This window comes from Brachyhypopomus gauderio, chromosome 4 (assembly GCF_052324685.1).
Source record: "Brachyhypopomus gauderio isolate BG-103 chromosome 4, BGAUD_0.2, whole genome shotgun sequence".
Taxonomy (NCBI): Eukaryota; Metazoa; Chordata; class Actinopteri; order Gymnotiformes; family Hypopomidae; genus Brachyhypopomus; species Brachyhypopomus gauderio.
The window spans coordinates 7,999,104-8,026,251 of NC_135214.1; the positions used below are offsets into that span (position 1 = coordinate 7,999,104).

General features: G+C 42.5%; 2 protein-coding genes and 1 long non-coding RNA gene across 4 annotated transcripts in view; 1 reads left to right on the forward strand and 2 right to left on the reverse strand.

Moving 5' to 3' along the window:
• Positions 1 to 1,018, reverse strand: part of LOC143512065 (rho GTPase-activating protein 6-like) — a 30,034-nt gene extending 29,016 nt beyond the window's left edge. Inside the window, exon 1 of the mRNA XM_077001947.1 lies at positions 349 to 1,018. Coding sequence (XP_076858062.1) covers positions 349 to 837 — 489 coding nt within the window. The 5' untranslated portion in view covers positions 838 to 1,018. The remainder of the gene's footprint in view (positions 1 to 348) is intronic.
• A 3,252-nt stretch (positions 1,019 to 4,270) lies between these two features.
• Positions 4,271 to 8,770, reverse strand: LOC143511583 (uncharacterized). The gene is made up of 4 exons (XR_013130175.1): positions 8,593 to 8,770; positions 8,357 to 8,423; positions 5,586 to 5,728; positions 4,271 to 4,791 (listed from the first exon to the last, which is right to left on the reverse strand). It is a non-coding gene; the product is annotated as an uncharacterized LOC143511583 (long non-coding RNA).
• A 2,588-nt stretch (positions 8,771 to 11,358) lies between these two features.
• frmpd4 (FERM and PDZ domain containing 4) overlaps positions 11,359 to 27,148 on the forward strand; it is a 37,759-nt gene continuing 21,969 nt past the window's right edge. Inside the window, exons 1-2 of one of the 2 annotated variants that reach the window (XM_077001950.1) lie at positions 11,359 to 11,991; positions 24,997 to 25,113. In XM_077001950.1, the coding sequence (XP_076858065.1) occupies positions 11,951 to 11,991; positions 24,997 to 25,113 (158 nt within the window). In that variant the 5' untranslated portion in view covers positions 11,359 to 11,950. The remainder of the gene's footprint in view (positions 11,992 to 24,996; positions 25,114 to 27,148) is intronic. The other variant, XM_077001951.1, reaches the window with a different exon arrangement.

The following is a 27,148-nucleotide window of genomic DNA, read 5'->3' on the forward strand; positions in this document are numbered from 1 at the left end:
GCAGAAAGAACTGTTCATTTGATATTTGTGTGTAGAGTAGAGTGCAAAAAACACTGATGAGATGAGTGTTTGGGGTGAAGTGTTTGTTCTCACAGTAAATGTGTATCCTTTTTGTAAATGTGTGACCATAGTTTCAGAAACTGTGTCTAATAATAATAATAATAATAATAATAATAATAATAATAATAATAATAATAATAATAATAATAACAACAAACTATTAGCAAATACTGTATGGATGTGTTTTACTACATGACATGGGTTACTAGCATGTAGTTGTAATCTACAGTAATGGGTACCATGTATTTGCCTGTGTAAACTTTACATACATTCTTGAGTAATTCTTACCTCTGACATACAAATATTGTAGGAAAAAGTATCGCTGTTTTCTGCATGTGGGATTCTTTTTTGAAGCCACTTTCGCGGTGAGAAAACGGTCCCCGAGCCGCCGTGCGCAGACTGTAATGGACCCCGAAGACTGAAGGTGAAATCCCAGGCGCTCCTCTCTGTGCTTCTCACGTCGCAGTCCAGCTGAATATCGGGACGTGACCACACGTCCGAGGAGCCAAACAGCGATGAAGATGAGCGATGCTGTTTCCGTCCCAGCGTCTTGGAATGGAAGCACTCAGCGGGTGTTCGGCAGTCTGCAGGTCCACCTGTTTGGCTGGGATTCAAACATAAAGATGTTTGTAAAGTCAGCTCAGCCGGTTCCGTCCCGTCGTTTCTTATCAAAGCGGGATCTAAGCTCCGACTTTGCCTTAGTTTCCTCTTGGAAACAGTTTTGTAACCCAGTGAGGAGCACGAGAAAACGCTGTTTAAAAGTCCTTGAGCAGACATTTTACTTAAAAAAATCCAAGGTGTCCAAGGTAAGTATATTTCCTAGCATTAGTCAACTATGGACTTTAAGGAAAAAAGAAAGAAGAGAAGTCTGTTCCTCGCAAAAACATTATACGCTTCACCGTGTTTCCACGGATTCACGTTGGAATAGCGAATAAGGGAAGCGCGTGCCCTCCTCGCGCAGCGACGCCCGTACCGGCCGCGTCAGAACCCACGCGCCATGAAGGACTGGCGCCGCGGTACAGGTGATGTGTGGGGAACCTGAAGTACTAATCTGCATTTCATTCTTTATTTTGTTTGTTTGTTTGTGTAATAATATATCACAACAAATACGATAATTGACTAATTTGATCATTGAGGAATTAAAAAATAAGTAATACTATTTTTAGGCTACATTTAAAACAGGGACAGACAACGGAGACTAATCAGTTTATCAATTTTTAGACGTTTAGGAAATCTTCATGACAGTTATGGCGTCGGCAGAATCTCCGATGAACAGTGTTTTTAAAATATTTCCACTTTATAACAATGGAGCTCAAATGAGTTCACCATCGTAATTTTGTCAGATGTAGTTTTGGACTTTTCAATCCTACTCTCTTTATATAAATACATTTAAAATGCATTGATAAATTAAGTTATGATTCACTAAACAGAATGCCAAACTATAATAAAAACATCATCATGTCCATCAGACCCCCGTAGCCGACTGTACTTTGCGTAAGATCAAAATCATTTCATATAGTTTACAAAAAAAATACCGTTTCTCCAACAGATGTTTATTATGTTAATTCAACACAGGAAAACTACTCTCCGCGGACCGCATCTTGGGTTTATCAGCGTAAACATTCCAGGGTGGATCTGAAATGTGTCTTCCAATAGCCTACCCTTTTATCAATTAAACCGTGTTTTTCTCAAGACACGGGTGAGGATGAGGTGATATTTTGACCAGTCCAATGACGTTTTGCCATTTCAGTGCCTGTGCTTAACCGCTGGACTGTTCTGAAGCAAATAATTAAATAATGAAACACTGATGTTTGAGCCTTGTTTGGACCGTGTGCATGGCTATTTTAGAAAAATGTACAATGCACCCAATTGTCAGTGTCAAACTCGACATGCTAAACCTATAGGCTAATCATGTTTGTGTTTTTTGTTGCTGCTGTCGTTTTGGCGTAGGTCTATCAATGAACCACCAAAGCCAATGACTTCCATGTGATTAAGCCAGTGGAGTGAAAGAGAAAAAGAAAACCGACAGCTTAGGATGGAGAATCTGAAGCCTCAGAACTATCAAAACTATATATAGCCTATATATAAAAAACTATATTTCAGAACTATAAAAAAGTTCAAATATTTATTGTAATGATTTTAAAGTAGTAAAGGGTTGGTAACTCTTAAATCTTTTCCACGATACCAAAAAGAAGATTGAATCAGAGTGGAGACTCTCTAAGGAAGATCGACATCTAGTGGTCAGTAAGAGAACATCAACTTTTTGGGAAGGCCAGAGAGAGCACTGAGAATCGCAGTGAACAGCCCCAACTTCACATCTAAGAAGTAAATTAGCATAAAAACATCCTGTTTATTTATATCTAATAAATATGCAGCTGATCTGTGTTAAATATTAATTGGCAAGAAATATCATATCTGCAGATTCCTTGCAAGTAGTATTGTTTCTAATTGTTTATATTTCTGAAAAGTGCAGGAACATCTGAGATGTGATTGAATTTTTTTTGTGTGTTTCTGGCTAATGCAGACATGCAAGATGATTCACAAACAAGTCTCTCTCTCTCTGTATGTATCTCTCTCTCTCTCTCTCTCTCTTTCTCTCTCTCTCTCTCTCTCTCTCTCTTTCCCTCAAATGTGTGTGCATAAACATACACAGCCTAACACATTCAGGTTCTCTGACTCACAGCTCACATCTTTACCACCCAAAGTATTTGCATCATTGCAAATGTGTCTCAGTAGTCATTATGTGTCTTATCTAATGATGGTAGATGGCTTGGTGGTTAGCATGGGGGTCTTGGGTTCAAGGCCCTATCTGAGTGGAGTTTCCATGTTGACCCAGAGGAGGCCCTCCCCATGCCTGCTGTCCCCTTTCAGATTCCAGTTCCCTCAGGAGACTTGTGCTGGGGCTGTGCTGTGGTCGGGGTGAGAGGGACCTACCTGCGTGAAGCCTTGGCCCCCTCCTCCAAAGGTCAATATCTGGTGTCCCCCGCAGTGTTGGTGGTACCAGGTGGCATGTGTGGGCATCAACCACCTCCGGGTCTCCAGGAGGATCTCATGGGCAGCCAACCATGACAGGCCCTTGTCCTTGTTTTGTAGCACTGGGTGTGCCACATTCCTCTGGAGCCGTTCCGTCTCTCCCCGTGTGAGTCCCAAAACCCCGGTCACCTCCTCCCAGTCCTGCATGCAAGACACAAAGGTTTTAGCATTCATAAAAAATTACTGGCCTGCCTTCTCCATATCATATAAAAAATGTTCTTAAAAAATTCATACTCTTTGGGTAATTTAAAAGCCACTGGTGTTCTCAATTCTACAATTTAAAGTTTTAAGTTTCTCAAGTAAGACCCCATCCTAAACCTCACTATCCCCGCCATTGGGGATGTGGTGAATGGAGTCAGTGCATACTTCATATGTAATGCCATAAAATTACTGCCTGAAAATAAAAAGGGGTCCGGCAATCCTTTGCCCCATTTCTCTGGTTTCTTTTTAACCACCTCTCTCTTCAGTCTTTCCCATTTTGACCCCCACAGGAAGTAGAAGAAGGCGCGGTCCAAATAGTTGTGGGCTAAAAACAGAGTACAATAATAAAAACAGGGGTAAAATCACAGTGTCTGCGTGGTAAACTGGCAGTCCCTGACAAATGTGCATGAATGTGTGTGTGCTTGTATGCCCAGTGGTGGATGGTGCTCTGTCACTAGGGTCTGTCCTCTCTCCCCTTCCTGCACCCCATTCAGTCCCCCAGGGGGCTGTGGATCCCAGCAGAGAGTACGGTGTGCACAATTGTCTGTCATTTCTTGCTGGTGTGTGATTGGTCGTGTAAGACTTGTACCTGTGTTAAAGTTGTAAAGTGACCATGGGTATCTTGAAAGGTGCTATATAAATGTAACATTCATTCATTCAAAAACAAAGGAACTATTATTACTCAACACAAAATTATCACTCAGTATAAAGAACAAAATTTAAAATAGGATGAGATGGAATTTATTTACCACCTGCTACCTCTGCAGTGCAACACAGGCAGATTCAGACCTTATACAGTGAAATGTAACAAGTTTAGGTCTAATATAACCAGTCTAAGTCTAATGTCACAAAGCTGTTATTTCTGTGGAATTCAGAAGCTGTGTTGTTGGGGGTCTTGTTTGGGTTGCTCTAACCCTAACCATGAATACCTATACGGTTATCATGCCAGCACTGAAGTCTCTATCTCTATCATAATTGTGTTGATTGTTTAAACAGTCAGCCAGATACTGGGTCTGAATGTTACAGTAAACAGGAAGAAGGCGTTGCTGTTTGATAAATGAAGAGGATTGTGCAGCTTCCTCCTCTCTCTCCATGAGCGCAGCAGGGGCTGCTGGGTAATGACAGTGCACTGATAAATCTTCCACACAAGCACAAAGGGAGCAGCCTGTAGTTATTCCATCATGGCTGATCTGTCTTGTAGCTACTCCATCATGGTTGATCTCTCCTGCAGCTACTCCATCATGGTTGATCTCTCCTGCAGCTACTCCATCATGGCTGATCTCTCCTGTAGCTACTGCATCATGGCTGATCATCATCCTCACCAGTGAGCAAAGCAGGCACGAGATGAGCCAGTCCTCCATTCCTGACGAGTCAGTCCTCCATTCCTGACTCTGAGCCACACATTGCTCTTCTCACACTGTCCTTTTTTGGAGATAGTAAAATAGGCGTTTGGTGCCAACCTGTGTGGATATGCTTCAGCATGCCAGTGTTCTGTACCTGAAACATCAGATCAGATGACCATGTAAGGGCATGAACCACCAGGGTGCAGTTCCATATTGAAACACCAGAGGGTGCTGATTTGCAGAGTGGCATATTTTTTCAGATATGTAATAGGACAGGGTTATTGCATAGGCCTACTTGTCTTATAATAAATTTGACCAGAAGGGTAAACACATAAAGAGATTAGCACATAGAGAGGATAGCACATAGAAGGTTAGCACATAGGGGGTTAGCACATAAGGGGTTAGCACATAGAGGGTTAGCACATAGAGGGTTAGCACACAGAGGGGTTAGCACATAGGGGGTTAGCACACAGAGGGGTTAGCACACAGAGGGGTTAGCACATAGGGGGTTAGCACATAGGGGGTTAGCACACAGAGGGGTTAGCACATACGGGGTTAGCACATAGAGATAGGTGCTTCCATGGTAATTGAGATCTGGACTCTCCTCTGAAGGAACATGCTTCTTTTAACCAAAACTGAATGTAAGGTGTACATGGTATTGACTTTCTGTGATCTTGAGATTAGGAATGTAAGCCTTCAGGATCAGTCCACTAAAAATGTTTGATAAGGATCCCACAGTGGTTTCTTCCTGTTTGCTGCAGTTTGCTGTGAGTCTCCCCAGTCTGTGTCCTCTCAGATAGGGCCTTCACTATGCCAGTGTTAGGGTTAGTGAAAGAGTGATTTAAACCTTCTCTAAAGCTATAGCATTGGGTAATTTGAAATTTGAGAGCACATGGCTGTATCTGGTGAGTGAAAAAACATGTTTACTACCCCCGAAAGGACACTCACATATTCACTCTGATTCACTCCCAGTGATTCACTCTCACTGGTTCACTACTTAGTCTCAGGCATCCTCACTGATTCCAGCCTTGTGACAGTGTTCTGTCTGACTCTCCTGGGTGGTGAGTGATGACAGGTGCAGTGTTGACCCCCTGCAGACAAACATCAAGACCTTTACTTTATGAACGGGCTTCCATGATGACGTCTGCCTGTCCAAGAGCCGTCCATCAGACCATCAGACATGCTCTGTACTCTGTACTTTCTGTTGCACACTACTGGTTGCCAAGAGCCTGGAGGATTAGTGTAAATGTTCCAGCATGTGTAATCAATCAGCGTCAGAGTCGCAGTCCTTTAAAATGACTCTTGGGCAACCGACAAACGTGAAAATAAACCTATAGCCATTCTTAAAATGACATATCCACTGTGCTGCTACTGCTGGGTTAAGAAAGTGGACTTTACACACAGATACACACACACACACACACACACACACACACACACACACACACAGAAAGAGGCATATTCCATCTCCTACCAGAGATGTCCAAGAGTCACTTTGTGTGAGCCCAAGTGAAGTCTCTGAGCTGTGAGTCACTGACCCGATTCACCTTCTCTGCCTCTAATCTCACTCTCACGCTCAGGAAAGGCAGAGCGCCCATCGACGCATGTGATACATCTTAGTTCTACTTGTTCTGACTTCAGGAATTGTTCTGCAGTTCATGGCCCTTCTGACTGGTTTTGTACTTGGTGCTGAGCATTAAGAATGATGACCAGGCTCTGCACAGTAGCAGGTGTCCCTGAGACTGTTCATTTAATGACTTCCATATGCATTTAAATCACATACTTCAGTTTACCTATGGCGTACTAGGTTTGACCAGATAACGTAGTAACTGCAGGTTTTTTTCTTGTTTTGATATCTAAAGGGATGAGTAACACCCATTTGAATATTTTACAAGGTTATTCACAAAGGCAAACCATAATATGAGACCTATGAAATGAGGTGCTTTTGTTTTTGTTTTGGTCTTTACCCAGCAGAGGGTGAGCCAGACATGTCTGCATTTTAAATAATCCTCTTTTTTGTTTCGACCTTACTAGCTTTCCACAGCTGTATTGATCTGTTCTCTCACATATCAGATGACAGCTGGAACCCTAATTGTCCCCCTGCCGGCTCTCTGGGCAAAGAGCCAATGTGCAATGAAAGGGGATTATCTGTTACTGGCTGTGAGATGCCCAAAACATGCTAGTGTGATACCCAGAACCTAACCCTAGTGTGATACCCAGAACCTAACCCTAGTGTGATACCCAGAACCTAACCCTAGTGTGATATCCAGAACCTAACCCTAGTGATACCCAGAACTCTAACCCTAGTGTGATATCCAGAACCTAACCCTAGTGATACCCAGAACTCTAACTCTAGTGTGATACCCAGAAACATGCTAGTGTGATACCCAGAACCTAACCCTAGTGTGATATCCAGAACCTAACCCTAGTGATACCCAGAACTCTAACCCTAGTGTGATACCCAGAAACATGCTAGTGTGATACCCAGAACCTAACCCTAGTGTGATATCCAGAACCTAACCCTAGTGATACCCAGAACTCTAACCATAGTGTGATACCCAGAAACATGCTAGTGTGATACCCAGAATCCTAACCCTAGTGTAATACCCAGAACCTAACCCTAGTGTGATACCCAGAAACATGCTAGTGTGATACCCAGAACCTAACCCTAGTGTGATATCCAGAACCTAACCCTAGTGATACCCAGAATCCTAACCCTAGTGTGATACCCAGAAACATGCTAGTGTGATACCCAGAACCCTGCATGTTTAAAACCTTGATACACATATATTGTGTAAGAACTGTGAGTGTGTGTGTGTGCTAGAGCAACACAACCATAACAGTAATGAAACAAGTTATAATTGCATAAAACACAGGGACTGAAACCATAGCAACAACTGCGGAAGGCGTCTGAAACCATAGCAACAACTGCGGAAGGCATCTGGCTGGTGTTGGTGTCCGGTTCATGAAGTCTAATTTTTCACATTGAAATATGACAAAAAATTATTTGTGTTTTGGTTTTAAAGTAGGTCTGTTTGTGAACTATTTAAGCATTTTGTTTTATATGGATAATGTCATGAGCATATAATCTGTTGAACAGTGCTTCTGCACTATGTGGTGGTGCTACTGAATCCATCCAGTTATTTCAGGTAATTGAGATGTTGATGTCTGTCTATTTTTGAGGAAGTAATACTTCCACTGACATTGGATTGAATGGTGTATAACAATATACAACATTTTAAAAATGTGTCTTGTGGAAGCAACTACTGTTGTTATATAGAAATATAAAACATAATTATTTTTAGATTTGATCCGATATAATGCAGGAAGAAAATAGAAAAAAACATGAACACAAATACAGAGAAAGATACACACACACATACACACACACTCACATGCGCACACCCACACAATGGGGAAGGGGGGGCAGAGGAGGGTGTGGTAGAGACCGACCCGGGTAGAGAAGCATTGTGTTCATCCATCAGTTCTGCATGGGTCTACTCTCATAATGTTATGCAAATTACTATTTGCAGATTTTGTTATGCACTATAAACTCCAAGAAGTTAAGATGAAATGCACACTTCCTCATAATAAAAATGTTAGACACAACATTGGTGTTGCTAGGAAGACTATGTATGCTCCAGTTTTTACTAACATAACTCAAATAACATGAAGACTACAAAATGAATTAGCAGGAAAGCAAATTTGAGATTCATTACCAGGTTTAAAACTCAAGCCTGAAACTCTGGGGGGGGTGATGTGGGATTGGAGGAAGAGGGTCGATTCCTGTAGTGAATACATGTAAAATAAAATAAAATAATACTTGATACATTCACACTGTGCACGTAGTGTTGGCTCAGGTTTGTTATTCCTCCATACTCACAGATATTACATACTCAAATTGATCTTTCTCTTCATTTTATCTGAAAACTGTTGGGTCTGCTTGCCAAAGTACCTTTCCTACCAGCCTGCAGAGTTGGTTCCTTTCAATTCCTGGTGCCTTTGGTCTTCTCTGCAGGACGGATGTTCCTGTGCCCGACCTGTTGAATGTTGTGCAGAGCAAACGCAAGGAGACACGGCTAGTGTGTCCAGTTGAATGATGCCTCATACATCATAAGTGACGCCTCATATATCATGGGTGACGCCACATATGTCAGCAAGGCTAAGTAAGTACCTTTAACTAATAAAAGTACGTTTAACTAATAAAAGTGCCATGAGCTGCCATTAGCGCATGGAATATTGTTCCAGGTAATAGCATGGTTTTGGCTTCATGGCTCTTGCAGGGTAATGTTCTGACTAGAACCTGCATGTAAAGCATCAGACCAACTGGAAGCTGCTGGAATGTGTGCAACTTCGAAGTCTTGCAGAAGAAGCAGGATCGCTGAGTAGTCAAAAAAAGACAGGAACCAGTCCAGCAAAGTTGATGTGAAACCCATTGCTTAAAGCTACTGGCATTAAGTGGAAAAAGAAATACTTTAAAACTTATTTAAAGTTAAATGTTATATATAGTTTATTCATTTATAAAATGTATTATTCAAATTAAGAGAAAGGTACACTTTGATTCCAATTCATTCACCCATATGTGGGTAATACATAAAGTGCCTGGTGATTTCCAAAATCATGCTGCCCTCTACTGGATGGATGTATACCTCAGGGCAGGGCTGCCTTCTCTGGCCAACCATATGGCCAGCAGTTGTTTTCCCACACCCCCACTCCACACACCCACTCGCCAGACCCACTCCACTCACCCACTCCACCTCCCTCTTCACCACCCTCTCCACCACCCACTCCACCCCCTCTTCACCACCCTCTCCACCACCCACTCCACCTCCCTCTCCACCACCCACTCCACCACCCACTCCACCCCCTCTCCACCTACCAACCCACAAATCAGAAGCGGCTCAGCATTGATCCCATGGCTAATGCACTGGCCCGTAACGTGATGGCATTTCATTACTGAGGCAGAAGATGCCTCAGTTAGTACTCTCTCTCTCGCTCTCTCACCATTCTCTCTCTCTCTCTCTCACCATTCTCTCTCTCTCTCTCTCTCCCTCTCTCACCATTCTCTCTCTCTCTCTCTCTCCCTCTCCACCCCCCTCCCCCCTTTCTGTCTCCTTGCCTCAGGGTTCTTGTACCATGACTGATGCTTTTGCTGAAGCCCACTAAGAGTTGGTCACTGTTTCCCTCCAGACTAGCTGCAACTACAGCATATTGTGTAAAGAGGCTCCTGGAAACAGTGGCAAAAATATCACAAACACAGCAAACAAACATGTAGACCATTGAACAGGATCTACTAGAGACTGGATCTACTTGTGACTGGATCTACTAGAGACTGAATCTACTGGAGACTGGATCTATTGAAGACTGGAAAATCCAGCACAAACCCACCAAACACCTAATTAGTTGCAGAGATGGAGAGCAGTGACAAGATGGGGTTCTACAGCATCACACTGTAGTCCTGAGAGTGAGTCTGCTCTGTGCTCTACTCTGTGCTCTGCTCTGTGCACTACTCTGTGCTCTGCTCTGTACTCTGCTCTGTGCAGTGAACATATGGGTGTATTAACAGATCTGTTTACATCATGATTAGTGGTGGTGTTTTCAATCAGAGGAACTTATACACAGAGATTAATAAATGTAGTGGCAGTGTCTGCAGAGTCCTCAATATATGCAGTGTAGTGTCTGCAATGTCTAAATTGCATTAAGTGCAGCATATTTAGTATCTGTAATATCTGAAATGTTTGCAGTGTTCAAGTGTGTCTGCAGAATAGTACCTGTATCCACTACATATATCCACTACATATCCGCTACATGTATCCACTGCATGTATCCACTACATATATCCAATATATGTATCCACTATATATATCCACTATATGTATCCACTACATATATCCACTACATATATCCACTATATATATCCACTGCATGTATCCACTACATATATCCACTACATATATCCACTATATGTATCCACTACATATATCCACTACATATATCCACTATATGTATCCACTACATATATCCACTATATGTATCCACTACATATATCCACTATATCCACTACATATATCCACTATGCATATCCACTACATGTATCCATTACATATACTCCAGGCCCATTACTCCACATTCACTACTCCATGTTCACTACTCCAGGCCCATTACTCCACATTCACTACTCCGTGTTCACAACTCCAGGCCCATTACTCCACATTCACTACCTCCAGGTTCATTACTCCAGGTTCACTACCTCCAGTCACTATTTCTACATTCAGTACTCCAGTCCTCTGGAGGATGGCTGGATCCGGCAAAATCCTGAAGATTTTGATTGGTTCTGTCAGCACAGTGAGACAACAGTATCCAAAAATAATGTGTGCATTAACACAAAAGTCCTTCCACCTGTAAACTACCAATGAAAATCACCCTAAGGTAGTTTAAACTGGCAGGTGACTCGCGAAGTTAAGTGTTTGGTTAGACAGGCATGTGGCTAGCGTAGTAAAGTGAACCTTTAGTCTTCCGTTTGCATTTGTATCCTTAATAAAAAAAAAACAGTTCCGTTTGTGTCTCAGTAACCAATATGCTAACATTTAAAACAATATTACGTCTGCTAATATAAAATCTATTAAGCCATCTATATCCAAATGATCTATCTCAAATGATCTAACTCCAAACGGCTTTTCATTTTCCGTTATATTCTCTCATTCTGCTTCACTCCAGTCTCACCCGCTCCCACATATTTCTCTCTCTCGCTCTCTCTCTCTCCCTCTCTCTCCTCCTATCTCGAGGAACAACACCCACGCTCTTCTGAATCCACTCTATGCGGCTCCGCTTCTGATTACAACGCCGATACAACCGGAGAGAAGATGCGCATCACGAACACCTCTCCTTCGAACATCTACCAGCTGTGATTCCTCATACGAAGTCTCCTCTGTGATCCAGACCTCCCTATCTCCCGTCACGCTGTTGCTATCGCAAAGTAATGGCACATTATGTCTCTGTGATGGAAACGGAGCAGGTTCACCGCAGCTAACGGCGGACACGCTTTGAAGGATGTAGTCTGTGGGCAGTAACGCAGGACAAATCCGTTCACAGTGGATTCTGCACGGTGTACAGAGGATTGTCGGCGACTGAGGCGCGGACGCGGACCATTCAACCATGCCGGACATCACTCGTAATAACTACAGCTGACTCTGACGGGGCTCTCTGTTGCCCGCTTTTCATGCATTCATCAAACATACAGGCTGTTGTGACTATGGAGGCAGAGTGAATGTTGAGCATCACATCTCCGTCGCGAGCCGCAGCCTGCCGCACACATGGACGTGTTCAGCTTCGTCAAGATGCCCAAACTGTCAGGGTGAGTCGGTGCTCTGCCGCCAAACGCGCTAACAACCTGAAATTGCGCGCTCACCAGACTTTTAATGTAGTTTTATCCATGTCGTGAGACGACGCGAACCTAAACAACATACAATGCAAGATAATTTCGTGCTCTTTTATGTGACATAATCATGGATTCCGTGCATGCGGGCGCGCGCAGAGCGGTGTTGTGAGAGATGACGCTTTGACGCGTCATGCAGAAGCGTGTAAAACTTACCGAGCGACGCGAGCTTCTGTGGCAATTAAAGCGTCATGTCATTTACATTATTTTAATCTGTATTTGCAATGCAAAGAATAACTGCTGGCATTTCGTTTAGACTTGGTGAAAAACGTCACTGTAATGTTCATTTTGCAGTAGCATTTATTAGTTTTTTATTTAACAAGAATGTTAGTCATTTGTAGCAGCTCCCTGGCAACATGAACGTACATCAGGAACCCCCAGATTTCGTGAGTCATCTTACTGAGCGCGAGACCAAGTAGACTGTTCTCACGCTTACCTGTACCTGTTTGCTACACGTTCTGCTTTGGAACATATAGCTCCTCCCCCAAAACAGCATTATTGACTTGTAGGCTGCACGAAACTATACTAGTTATACCAATCAGTAAAGTTAATGCTGACTCTGGGCATAGTAAACCAAATGTATTGGTTATTTGTGTTCACTTTCATGATGCGACCCAATGATCCTCTTAGAGAATTATCTTTGCACATCACACAGGCTCACCTGTGTGGCTACAGTCATCATAGCTCTGTCTCAGGAGATGGAATGAATGCATGGTTATCTTTACAAGTCTTTAAACATCACAAACCTACAGGAAAGCATTTTATTTTTGCCACACAGCTGTTGCTTTATTATATATCCTGTTGGCAGTGCTGTATGTCAGAAAGCCTCTGTCTAGTACACTAAGCGTGATCAGCTGACCGACAAATACAGCTGTCACCATACAAGACATTAAGTCAGTGGTAAGTGAGAATTAGTGTAATGGGAATTTGCAGAATGCCAAAGGCATGTTCAAGCATCAGGCAGTCGTGACGTTGGCAGTACTCAGACGACTGTACTCATGCAGACGGCTGTACTCATGCAGACGACTGTACTCATGCAGACGACTGTACTTGTGCAAACGGCTGTACTCATGCAAATGACTGTACTCATGCAGACGGCTGTACTCGTGCAAACTGCTGTACTCATGCAGACGGCTGTACTCATGCAGACGGCTGTACTCATGCAGACGGCTGTACTCATGGAGAAGACTACTCATGCAGATGGCTGTACTCATGCAGACAGCTGTACTCATGGAGAAGACTGTACTCATGCAGACGGCTGTACGCATGCAGACGACTGTACTCATGCAGATGGCTGTACTCGTGCAAACGGCTGTACTCATGCAGACGGCTGTACTCATGCAGACAGCTGTACTCATGGAGAAGACTGTACTCATTCAGACGGCTGTACTCATCCAGATGACTGTACTCATGCAAACGGCTGTACTTGTGCAAATGGCTGTACTCACGCAGGCGACTGTACTCATGCAGATGGCTGTATTCGTGCAAATGGCTGTACTCAAGGAGACGGCTGTACTCATGCAGACAGCTGTACTCATGGAGAAGACTGTACTCAAGCAGATGGCTGTACTCATGCAGACGGCTGTACTCATGCAGACGGCTGTACTCATGCAGACAGCTGTACTCATGGAGACGACTGTACTCATGCAGACAGCTGTACTCATGTAGATGACTGTACTCATGCAGACAGCTGTACTCATGGAGATGACTGTATCAGGAACAAAGGCGGTACTGTGGCAGATGCAGGTCCATTGTGCTTTAAAGAGGGACCCACACTGCAATGATTGTGGTCATTTGTGTTCATTTGTCTGAGTTTTTCTTGGGTGGCGCTGTGGAGTTAGCATCTGGGTGGTGCTGTGGAGATGACATCTGGGTGGTGCTGTGGAGATGACATCTGGGTGGTGCTGTGGAGATGACCTTTGGGTGGTGCTGTGGAGATGACATCTGGGTGGTGCTGTGGAGATGACATCTGGGTGGTGCTGTGGAGATGACCTTTGGGTGGTGCTGTGGAGTTAGCATCTGGGTGGTGCTGTGGAGATGACATCTGGGTGGTGCTGTGACGATGGTCTCTGGGTAGCGATGTGGAGATGACCTCTGGGTGGTGCTGTGGAGATAGCATCTGGGTGGTGCTGTGGAGATAGCATCTGGGTGGTGCTGTGACGATGGTCTCTGGGTGGCGATGTGGAGGTATTTTGCTCTAGATCATTTTTATGTTTTATCGGCATGCAGTAAGCATAAGTTTCATTTTAGCTTGTGGAGTTTTCAATATTGTAAATATCAGAGTCCTCTTCCATGGCTAATTTACTATATTGTTACTATGTGTCACTAATTTACTATATTGTTACTATGTGTCATAAGTCCTAATGATCTTAATGAATAAAGAGTTAAACTGTGAGTGCAGTATGTTTTTGGATCAGAATAGCAAGTTCATAATAAAAAAATATGTACCCTAATTAAAAACATGGACCCTGATACAAAAAGAGACACAACAGTAATTATAAATGATCTAGCATTTCCAGCTCGGTCTATGTAATCTAAAGTACACCACTCACACACTGTCATTCACACTGTTACTCACATTCCGTTACTCACACACCATTACTCACACAGCGCCACTCACACACTGCCACTCACACACCACCACTCACACATCGCCACTCACACACCAACACTCACACACTGCCACTCACACACCACCACTCACACATCACCACTCACACACCAACACTCACACACTGCCACTCACACACCACCACTCACACACTGCCACCCATGTGCCTCAGGCCAGTTGCCTCAATGCCTTTTACAGCACTGATAAACAGGCGGACTCTAGACAGTCTCTGAACATGACAAAATCTGGCTCCTATGTCCTTATGTCGTCCATTAATCACAGCAATTTAGAGGTTTTCAGGCTGGCATCAGAATTCCAATGTTAAGTTCTTTTGTAATTAGTTGCACTGCTCCAGAATCATATTACCCTTTAGGTCCTGTAGTTTTGTCCCAAAATGTGCATTGATTGTTTATTTTAAACTATTGAATTATTACTGGCAAACACACTTTAACTAAACTAGTTATGTGTTTTAAATCCAGCACTCCAGATGTTACAGGGTGTTGTGAGACATTGAAGCATTGTGCCCACTGGGAGTCAAATGTTCCCTGTGAAAGGCTTGGACGTGTGTGTTCATGTTTATCACTCAGTTTGTCTGCTGGACTCATTCACTGTGTTTGTCTGCCACAGCTAAACATGAAAGGCTGCCCCTCCTGCACAGAGGACCTTCAAGGGTTCAAATGTGTTTCAGATCTTTGAAGATGTATGACAGTAACACTCACTCAACACCTCCAGATTTATGAAAAAAGAAGTGATATCATTCAAAATATACACACAATGTTCACACAGAACAAGTCAGCACCATGTACTATACCTAATGTTTAATACAAAGGTTTATCTTGAACTATGAAGGAATACTCAGAGGTTTCCATATTCTGTGAGCAATGGAGGAGTTCCATATGCCCTTGTGGTTCACACAAGTTAGCATCTCCTCCTTGTGTAGGGCACTATAAAAAAAGAAGGGCCCTTGGCAGGAGTTTGCATGAATCATCTTTATTTCATAGCCCTAGCTAGAGGAGATGACACACTTTTCAGTGTGCAAGTGAAAAGTAACAACGAAAGCTTGACTGCACATATAGCCTACTGATCATCTAGGTCTTATATTGCTTTTCTGAACCTTGCTGCATATCGTCACTACAACAAGTCTGTTTCTTCCTATCCTAATAATTTAATTCACTCCTGTTCACGTTCTTAAGATTCCCAGTTATCAACCTCTGTAGAAAAAACAATTTAGTTAAATAGCTACTCATCATTGCTAAAATATTTTAGATAGGAAAAACATAGTGCTTGCAAACAGCAGTTCGGCTCAGTCTTCAAAGATGTGGACAATAGGAAGATGAACACTGCACTGTTCATCTGTATGAAGGCTCTGCTACACAGAGGGACATTAAATCTGCAGGGAGACTCCAAGACTGCTGCACGCAGCTGTGTGCACAGGGGCCAGAGAGGATTCAGCATGCAGCATCTCCACTGAGCTGCAGCCACAGGCATGGAACACTGCCCTCTCCTACACACTCCCCACACAGAGTCAGTCCGGCAGAAATACGGCCAGCTCCAGGAACACGGAGAAGGTCTTTAAATGCTCCACTTGGTTTCAGCATGGACCTTCAAAGCAACAACAACAACAACAATAATAATAATGTAATATACAATCTAATAAATAATACATGATAATAATTGTACATTGGGTCCTGCCTAATGTGGTAGATCCCACACTCTGTTGAGCATGGTGCCATGATTAGTGTCTCTGTGTCACACCTGGCTCCGCCCTCTCCAGACCGTCATGCCCTCTCATTTGTACCCCAGCCCTCATTCAGCCCCCAATTCTTTACAGATTTCAGCTGTTACTAGTTTGTTTTGATCACCTGTTGGTATATAGTTCCTTGTTTCCAGGGTTTCTTGGTGGGTTAATGTGTGCGAGTGTGTTTCTCTGGCTCTCTCATTGTTTATGCACTCACGAATGCTATGTATATGGTAAACGCTTATTGAATAGGTATCCTTGGAATCATGGTTTATATGTCATGGTTATGTACCTTTGTGCTTTAGTGTTCGTTGATGTTACACGTACCTTTCAGTCGATGGTAATTGTATGGTTTTGTGTGTTTGATCTCAGTTCTGTCAGTGTTTGTTTATGAATGTACTGTAAGTCGTATGCTCTGTAGGTTTAGTTCACCCGTCTACTTGCTTCTTGAGTCTGTTAATCCTGCCTTTTGTTTTCCTACCCCTATAGCCTGTTATTTATTTGTTTGGTTGTTGTGTGTGTATATCTCATTATGTGTTTTGTCATTGTGCACATATCTCATTGTGTGTTTGGTTATTGTACATATATCTCATTGTGTGTTTGGTTATTGTGCATATATCTCATTGTGTGTTTGGTTGTTGTGTGCATATCATGTTGTGTGTTTGGTTATTGTGCGCATATCTTGTGTGTTTGGTTGTTGTGCGCATGTCTCGTTGTGTGTTTGGTTATTGTGCATATCTCGTTGTGTGTTTGGTTGTTGTGCACATATCTCATAGTGTGTTTGGTTGTTGTGCATATATATCCTTGTGTGCTTGGTTATTGTGCATATATCTCGTGTTTTTGGTTGTTGTGCGCATATCTCGTTGTGTGTTTGGTTGTTGTGCGCATATCTCGTTGTGTGTTTGGTCATGCCTTGTCATCCTCATGTGTTTAGTTCTCCTGAGGTAAAAGTAATGGTAAATGTGGAGTGTGTCATCCATGTAAATAAACCAAGCTCCGTGAGGCAGCATTGTCACCTCAGGTATTCAGATGAATGGCTGCTGTCAAGATTTCATCACAGTAAAATGTCAAATACTATTATTGTCCAAGATAATCTGTTAAGAATATTCTTAATAGAAGTTTTTTGTCATTTAATAAGTGCTTGTGTTTTTTATGCTTTAAAAAATATTGTAGGCCTATGCATTTTTGAAAATTTATTATTATTATTAGTAGTAGTAGTGGTGGTGGTGGTGGTGATGGTAGTATTAGTGGTGGTGGTGGTTTTTGTAGTGGTAGTGTGACGTCATGGAAGCTGCAGGAGGCAAAAGTGAGGCAGTTACGTGTTTAATGTCCATAACAGCAAGACGGAACAAGAGCTTCACCAAAATAAGGCTCAGCTAGAGAGCTGATGGCTATAGAACAGCAACTAAGCGTTAATCTCAAATTAATCGTCATTCAGGGCATGAGATGAAGACTGACACTTCTGGTGCAGGCAAGTAGAATACTCAGCACTGGAAGATGGGAACTGTGAGGGTTTTGAAACAGAAGCATAATGTGCAACAGGTGTTAAAAACTAACGAGGGGCATGTCAGTATGTGATTGAGAGGGGGGGGTGGTGTGGCAGTGACGTGTCGTGGTGTGGGCATATCCCCTGTGCTCGCAGCCCAGCCTACCATGACAGGTAGTACTAGAAGTCATGGTAGTAGTATTTATGTAGGTCTTTGTGACTAGTATTTAAACTTGTAATATTTATTTTGTCTCTTAATGTATACAGACCCACACAGGACTGGTTTACGTATAGACGAAGGACATGACACAGACATACACTTCTATATACAAATGTTAACAAGACGCAGTGCAATATATACCACTAACAAGACAAGAGACAGATGAGACGAGTACACACGGAAGAATGAGTACACACGGAAGAATGAGTACACACACTCAGACTAAAGTGTGCACACACACAACAAGCCTGAGGGAGGAGTTGAGGTCGACCGTGACAGACTTTAGATTTCAGTTCACACTTAAGGAGGAGTAATGTGATACATTTCCATAAACTCAATATAAATATTTAATAACTTCTTATATCACCAGATCTTGTTGCTGTGCTGACATTCACCTGACAGATGCTATATCAGTAGTGAGGAATATGACAGTTATTGTCTACTGTAGAGCTGTGTGCCATTAGGATGGATGCTTTAGAATGAAGTTGCTGTTTATTTAAAAAGAGGACTTCCTAAATGTGTCTTGCACATCTTTTTCCATCTCCAATTTTACAAAGATACAGGTAGTGTGAGCAAAAGAGAATGCCTCAGCATGGGAAGGACCCTAGATGCATGACCTTTTGAGTTGGCTGACCTTTGACTTGTTTGACCTTTGACTTGACTTGGTTGCCTGTTCATGCATTAGCTCTTCTGAGGCAAGATGGTCACTTTCCATTTTTTGGAATTTTTTGGAATTCCATTTTTTCATTGTTTGTCACTTAAGGGGTCTGAAATATTTTTCTGCTACTGCTGTGTGTGTGTGTGTGTGTGTGTGTGTGTGTGTGTGTGTGTGTGTGTGTGTGTGTGTGTGTGTGTGTCAGAGACACTGTGTGACCAGCTGACTTTTCTTTGTTCTGGATTCAGTGCATTAATCCATAAATAATTATTATAGAATTTTAATACAGTTAATATGTTTCTTGTGATGCTAATACTGTGTGAGCACATTAGAAGGTCTTGCCACATATGACGAGTGCTCTAACCTTAATGAAATAAAGAAGCTACTTACTGAGACATACATTAAGTAACTTGTCATGTTGGGACAGTCTGTGGGAAATGTAACCTGTCCATTAGGAAACGTGACCTGCTTCTCCTGTTTGATGCTGCAAAGTGATCACATTTTTCGCTACATAACAAGCTTACAGAAAACAATACGTATACAAACTATTGCTTGTTTCTGATGAGGATGAGAGAACTTCCCTGATTGGATCTTTTGTTGAAAGACAGGTGGGACCTTATTGATCAGCAAAGGCAGTCTGCTTGGGATTGGTGTCAGGGAGCAGGATTCATTTCTCCATTCTCCACTCACTCTGCACTCTTGGGGATTGCTGGACTAAATTATTTATCCAGTGCAAAGAAATACAACCTGTGCTGTTGAAGTGCTTGTAAACTATAGCTGTGATCCCTGCTTTGTATTTTTAGTAATTACATATGTACACCATTGCAAAAAAAGAGGTATTTTATATATAATAGGTTACAATTTGCTTAAGAGCTGGGTAACAGTTGATTTTTTTATCTATTTGAAAAAATAATTTTCTCATAGCAAGTAGGGGAAATGTAGTGCTCAGTTTAGTTCTTAAGTATTGATCAGTAGTGCTCACCTGTGAGAGGAGTTCTGCATACCATACAAAACTCACCCACAGTGTCATGGCAACAGACTCCACAGGAACTCAATCCTCTCATTGGTGGCTTGAGGTATCACTGTCTGAATGAATGTCTTCTAAGTGAAATCTGCAAAGTGTCTTGAGTAGATTCTTTGGCTCACATGGATTGATTCTTTCTCATAATAGGCCACAGAAAGTTGGCATTCAATTTATTTTATTTAACAATCTTTTAAAATACATTTTTAGAGGCAAGAGAAAACTCTAAGCATGAGAAAGAAACATTGAGAGCAACCAGGTCTGCTGTGACTGACTGTGCACTACAGCTGGAACAAGCAAGGAAGGTGTCAGGGTGGGATGAGTAACAGCAAGGGAAAGGTCTCTGTGGGAGGGGTCACAGCAAGGGAAGTGTCAGTGTGGGAGGGGTCACAGCAAGGGAAGTGTTAGGGGTGGGAGGAGTCACAGCAAGGGAAGGGGTCTGGGTGGGAGGAGTAACAGCAAGGGAAGTGTCAGGGTGGGAGGAGTCACAGCATGGGAAAGGTCTGGGTGGGAGGGGTCACAGCAAGGGAAGTGTTAGGGGTGGGAGGAGTCACAGCAACGGAAGGGGTCTGGGTGGGAGGAGTAACAGCAAGGGAAGTGTCAGGGTGGGAGGAGTCACAGCAAGGGAAGTGTCAGGGTGGGAGGAGTCACAGCAAGGGAAGTGTCAGGGTGGGAGGAATTACAGCAGCTGAGATGTGTCAAGACTCAACAACAGCATGACACCAGGAGTAGATGTGCCTTGGCAGTGAGGGAGGAAAGATTATTAGGCTTGGTCAAACACTACAGTGTGTAAAAAACAGGGGAGTATGAAGTATATCTATCTGTGACAGCACAGCTAAAAGTGTAAGAAGGTGAATTGCGTCTCATGGTTTAATGTGGCAATGTTAGGCTTAAGCAGTGATTGGGAGGCAGCTCACTAACGTACACTTGTGCATTTAATAATGCGCTAGTGTACACAATCGCATACAATAGCACACTAGTGTACACTAATGCAGTGTACACTAATAGTGCACCACTGTACACTAACACTGGTGATCAAGTGTGCAGCAGGCATTCCTTCACAGGTGTGGATGTGGGCATCATTTATTAATGTCTGCCGAGGAGGTTTTGGTTTCGCTGTCTGATGCAGGAACTACACAGTGTCTCCCAGTTCAATGTCAGCAGGCAGACAGGGAAACACAAATGTTTAAAACTACAGTACAGGAAACGTCCATCACAAATGTGCCATCCAGCTGATCAGCAGAACAGGTACTTGGAAAATGAACTTCAAAAATTTTACAGAATCAGTGGACTGTTGTGAGGATGCTTCAGTCGAAACTGTGAGTTCATACGTGTCTTTTTTCAGTTTATTTATGGTCATTGCTTGCTTTGGAATGTATTCAGCTTTACAGATTGGTCACCTACTGATGTGACACATTTCACTTCATTTCTTCAACGTTGTTGTCTGAGCAGGCAGAGAAAGCTGTGGATGTGATGTTTCTAACCTAATTTAATGTCACTGACACATCAGGGCTGAGAGTTCTTTGATGTAAGAATATCTGAGGGACATTTAGTGTTCAGGCTGCACATTGTCTTTTTATCTCTGATCCCACCACAAAACCCTGGAAATCATTATGCCCATTACGAAATCATTACGCCCATTACAAAATCATTACACCCATTACGAAATCATTACACCCATTATGAAATCATTACACCCATTAAGACACTGGGATTTATTTGTCTCTTTATTACTCATCAGACGAGTTTCTTAAATCTATAGTATGAAGAAGTGCACCTGTGGTTTCGATGTCACACCTAGATGTCATTACCAAACAGTCCAAACATTAACAAACTATTAACATGTTAAGAATACATCAGAATGTCAGTTAGCGTGTGATGTGTTGTTTTGTAGTAAAATTTTCACTTTACTATTCAGAACTTGCAATTTCTGACAGTGTGATAAATTATTTGTTTATCAAGTAGCAGTGCAACCTAACCCTAAACCCTAACCTTAACTCCTAACCCCAACCCTAAACTCTAACCCTGCCCCTACCCCAACCCCAAACCCTAAAACCCTACCCCCTAACTCATAACCCATAACCTCCCCAAAATCTCAAAAATTTTTATCTCATAACATCTCATGTCCTGTTTACCTAAATGTTTATTTCTTTTGTTGACAATAGTGTGATACTGTGTTATCCAGAAGGTAATTTAAGGTCACCATCAAATATAGTACATATATTGTATTGTACACTAAGAGATAAGATACAATTGATTGGAAAATCATGTGATTGAAAATCATCTGTCTGTCTGTCTGTCTGTCTGTCTGTCTGTCTGACTATCTAATCACACACAGGTTTGTTTTTAGCAACAGGAAAATAAGAAAAGATGGATGACATGGGCTTTAAAATAGTGTGTGTGTGTGTGTGTGTGTGTGTGTGTGTGTGTGTGTGTGTGTGTGTGTGTGTGTGTGTGTGTGTGTGTGTGTGTGTGTGTGTGTGATTGTGTGGCTTTTACAGCTGCATGGAGTTGAGCCCCATTTTTTATCCTAATGAAACAATAATGTCCAGTTTATTTTAGCCTTTGCTGGAGAAGTTTAGAAAATTTCACTCTCAGACAAAAAGAGGATTATGTTTTCTTAATGAAGCATTAATTAATCATATGTCTCATTTTCTGGGTTAAAGCACATGATGTTCCAAACATGCCAAAGCTAAGAGTGTTCCAAAGTGAACTGAGCTGGTTTTAAATGCTTAATGGTGAGAGTCACTCTGGCATCGGAACAGCATGCACACATGAGCATTTCTAGAATGAAAACCATGAACATTTCTAGAATGAAAATAATGATACTTTCTAGAGCAAAACCTGTGAGCATTCCTAAAGTGAAGACCATTGCCATTTCTAGACAAAAAAAAAACATGAACATTTCTAGAGTGAAAAGCATAGATATATCTGGAGTGAACAAAAATAGTTATTTCTAGAGTGTAACGTATGAACATTTATAGCATGAAACATGTGAACAGTTCTGGAGTGAAACATTATAGAGGTCTGTTACCACTCACATTATCACTTACACTGTTATCACTCACATTATCACTGACACTGTTATCACTCACATTGGAACTGACTTTTTGGGGGGAAGTTAAACTGCTTCACACACTGAGGGCACCAGAATGATGCGAGCTAACGGGGCAAGAACGGTGTGATTACACAATTCATTAATTTACATGTGTAAGTTTGTGAAGCACCCAAACATGGTCATTGTTTTCTAAAACAAATGCAAATAATCTTATGAAATAAATATCAAAATCTCCATGTGTAAGAGACTGAATTATGACAAATATCGCACAATGATAGAACACATATATTAATTATTTATTCAACAAAAGTGTAAATCTTCTTTCTCTTAAGCCATTCCTTGGTAGTTTTTGTTTGGAATACCTTGGGTCGTTGCTGTCAGGTTGTTGTTGTATAATCTATTTCTGTCCCTGATTGATAGTAGGGATAGAGATTCTGGTCAATTTGTTGATAGGCCTGGGAATTGATGGTTCCCTGGATTACGTTGGCCCTGAAAGCCCATCACGCTGCGAAGGAAAAATGTGCCGCAAATACGCAAAGCGAATTCATTAAAACGACAACACGTGCGCTACATTTCAGAAATGCGATGTAAATTTAGAAACGCTGCAAACCCAGCCACAACACAACGGAAGTGGCCCACAACACAACGGAAGTGTTTCTGGACAAATTATTTTACGCAGGACTAGGTTTTTAGCCATAAACAATAGTTGTGTTTGTGACGGGCAGGGAGTGCGAACAAAAAGGAAGCGATCATGATCTTAGTTACAACTTTTCATTTTCTATCTTCTTATTAAACTTTGGAACTCTGTCCTGACACCCGTGAATCTGTTCTCCTGGCACCAGCTATTTAACACACTGCGGGCTGAACACATTTATGATGCTGTTTATGAACCCTGGTGGCTATGATCTATGTCTGAAGACAATATCAAAACCTTTATGCTGTGTAACAACTCTTGTGAATAACACTCTTCGGGTTTTTAGCCAGAAACAAGAATAGTGTTATATAGCATTTTATTAGTTTGAACAGGACTGAGTGAGTAAAGCTCTTTAAAGCTAGCTATTTTAACAAAAACTAAGAGAAAACTCAAAAACCTTTTCAGGCATAATACGATTAATTATGTCTAATCATTGTCGTGGCAATTCTTCATCGCAACAACCAGGGTCTCTCTGTAAGAATGTGTGAGTGAGATTGTGTGAGTTTCAAGAATTTCTCATGATGCCAGTCTTTTTAAACCTTGAGGGACTGGTCATGTACACAAAGTCATACCATTTATGGACACAAGGTTACACAGATAAGATATACGTTAGCATCAGTAATGCCTGCCTAAGCTCAGCATAAATTCTGCACTCTGTCTAAAACTGCTTCTGTCTGGAACATGTCTTCATTCCCGTCTTCTTCCTCCTCTTATCTGGTCCCTTGACACAAGGATGACCTACAACTTTCTCATTTGATCGTACGCAATGTACAAAAATAATGTCTTATATCAGAAAGCAGCAACTCAGCACTTTTCCATAACATTATCTAGACTAGAGTGCTCAATGAACTAAGTTAAAATCACGTCTTATAACTTATAATTACGTATTTTTATTTTGGTGACATCTGGATGTGTAGGCTATTCCACATAAACCAACAAGGGTTATTTTAATAAGGGGAGTATAATTTAAGTGATGCCGAAACAATGTCTGTCAAAATTATTCTCCCAAATATCATCTGTAGTGTCTTTCTGTGCGTGAAAACAAGGGGTCAGAACTCTGCACAACTGGACAGAAAAAGCAGGACCAGACCTTCACATTTCCACCACCATGCTTCACTGTTGGGATGAGGTTCTTCTCTTTACATATAGTGTTGACCTTTCTCCAAACAGAGCACCTGTGATTGTGGCCAAATATAGTTTTTCTCAATCGATTTGGTTTATTTCTCAGATCAGAACTGACATTCTCAAAACTGTTCATTCAATTTCCACATCTCTTTGTCACTTGTACACATCATAATTGCATTTCTCATTGTGTTTCACATTTTGCAAATGCTTTTTTACATTGTCATGGACAGTTGTCTGTTTTTTTGCATTATCAATTGAGTCACATTGGGCACCTGTTAGGATCTCTGACCCAGTCCTTTCTGCTGACCCTTTTCAGCCACAGGACCAAGACCTCAGGCTGCCCCGCCTCCTCTGGAGATTGGAATGCCACCCAGCGAGCTCTCGACAGCTGGGATATGGCTGCCAGTAGAAACGTGCGTGACTGCTTCATCGAGTGAGTAGCGTGTGTGCATGTCTCCTCTCATAGACGCTCTGAGCGGCTCTCGGCACCTGTGCTCAGATCTTCGTTCTGGGATGTCAGCCTACTGCAGGTCTTCCTGACCCTGTTCACCACCCTATACACAGACCATGCTCAGATTTCACACGTGCCAGCCCAATGCCACAGAAAGGAAGAGTGCGAGAGGATAGGGGCCATTGTGATGTTTCCAAAACTCACTTGTGGAGCAATGGGGGAGCATGGGGAGAGTGAGAGAAGAGCCAGCTCTCTGAAGATGCTGAGGTCTCCACCTGTTTTTTTTTAATCTTTTTTCTTCCTTTTTTTCTGTTTCTTTCTTTTTCTTCTGCTTCTGGCAGTGATTGGAGAGTGAACACATTTTCTCTGCTTCTAAAAATACAGGCATACAGTTATGTGAAGCAGTGAGGCCTCTCCTCTCCTCATGCACCTCTCTCCTCTTGCACCTCGCCTCCTCTCCTCATGCACCTCTCCTCCCCTCCTCCTACACCTCTCCTCCCCTCCTCCTACACCTCTCCTCTCCTCCTCCTGCCTCTTTCCTCCCCTTTTCCTGCACCAAACAACACGTCTCTGCTGCTTTATCCATGTCTGGCTCACGTAGCTAGATCTCCCTGCTGACTCCTGCCTGCGCTCACTAGGTTTGTCCTCTTGCTCTTGTATTGCAGAGGGGGCGATGATGTGGCCTCGGTGGAGCGGTTGGTGAATACTGTTTTTTTAAATTAGCCTCTCCATGAACGGAGGGTGGGAGCTGCTGTCTGGTGTCTTGAACATAAGGGAATAGTGAGCCAAGGGTTGTGTGTGGAGACAACTGCGTGTGTGGGGAGACAGCTGCGTGCGTGGCGAGACAGCTGCGTGTGTGGGGAGACAGCTGTGTGTGTGTGTGGAGACTGCAGTGTGTGTGGGGAGACAGCTGTGATTGTAGGTGATTGTGGGTGATGGGAGGTGATCACAGCTTATCATGGGTGATCACGGGTGATTTTGAGTGAGCATGGGTGATCACAGGGTTATAGCAGGTGATCATGTGCCTGTGTAGATAGTAGGTGTAAAGCGTGTAGGTGTAGTGTAGACAATAGGTGTAGAGTGTGTAGGTGTAGTGTAGAGTGTGTAGGTGTAGCATGTGTAGGTATAGAGTGTGTAGACAGTAGGTGTAGAGTGTGTAGGTGTAGGTGTAGAGTGTGTAGGTGTAGTGTAGACAGTAGGTGTACTGTTCATTGACAGTAGGAGTTCATTGTTGTGTGCTAATCCTACAGTGTTCTATTTACAGGTATGCAGTTCCTACTCTGAGTTGAATCTCTATGAATACTATATGAATCACAGGGCAATCTGTCCCTGAGCAAATCTCACCACAACACAAAGCTGCATGATAGCATATAAACCTGCCATGTTAAGTGTGCAGGCATGTCTGTGTTAGGGTTAGAGTAAAGCCTGCTGTTTTAAGTGTGCAGGTATGTCTGTGTTAGGGTTAGAGTAAAGCCTGCTGTTTTAAGTGTGCAGGTATGTCTGTGTTAGGGTTAGAGTAAAGCCTGCTGTTTTAAGTGTGCAGGCATGTCTGTGTTAGGGTTAGAGTAAAGCCTGCTGTTTTAAGTGTGCAGGCATGTCTGTGTTAGGGTTAGAGTAAAGCCTGCTGTTTTAAGTGTGCAGGTATGTCTGTGTTAGGGTTAGAGTAAAGCCTGCTGTTTTAAGTGTGCAGGTATGTCTGTGTTAGGGTTAGAGTAAAGCCTGCTGTTTTAAGTGTGCAGGCATGTCTGTGTTAGGGTTAGAGTAAAGCCTGCTGTTTTAAGTGTGCAGGCATGTCTGTGTTAGGGTTAGAGTAATGCCTGCTGTTTTAAGTGTGCAGGCATGTCTGTGTTAGGGTTAGAGTAAAGCCTGCTGTTTTAAGTGTGCAGGTATGTCTGTGTTAGGGTTAGAGTAAAGCCTGCTGTTTTAAGTGTGCAGGCATGTCTGTGTTAGGGTTAGAGTAAAGCCTGCTGTTTTAAGTGTGCAGGTATGTCTGTGTTAGGGTTAGAGTAATGCCTGC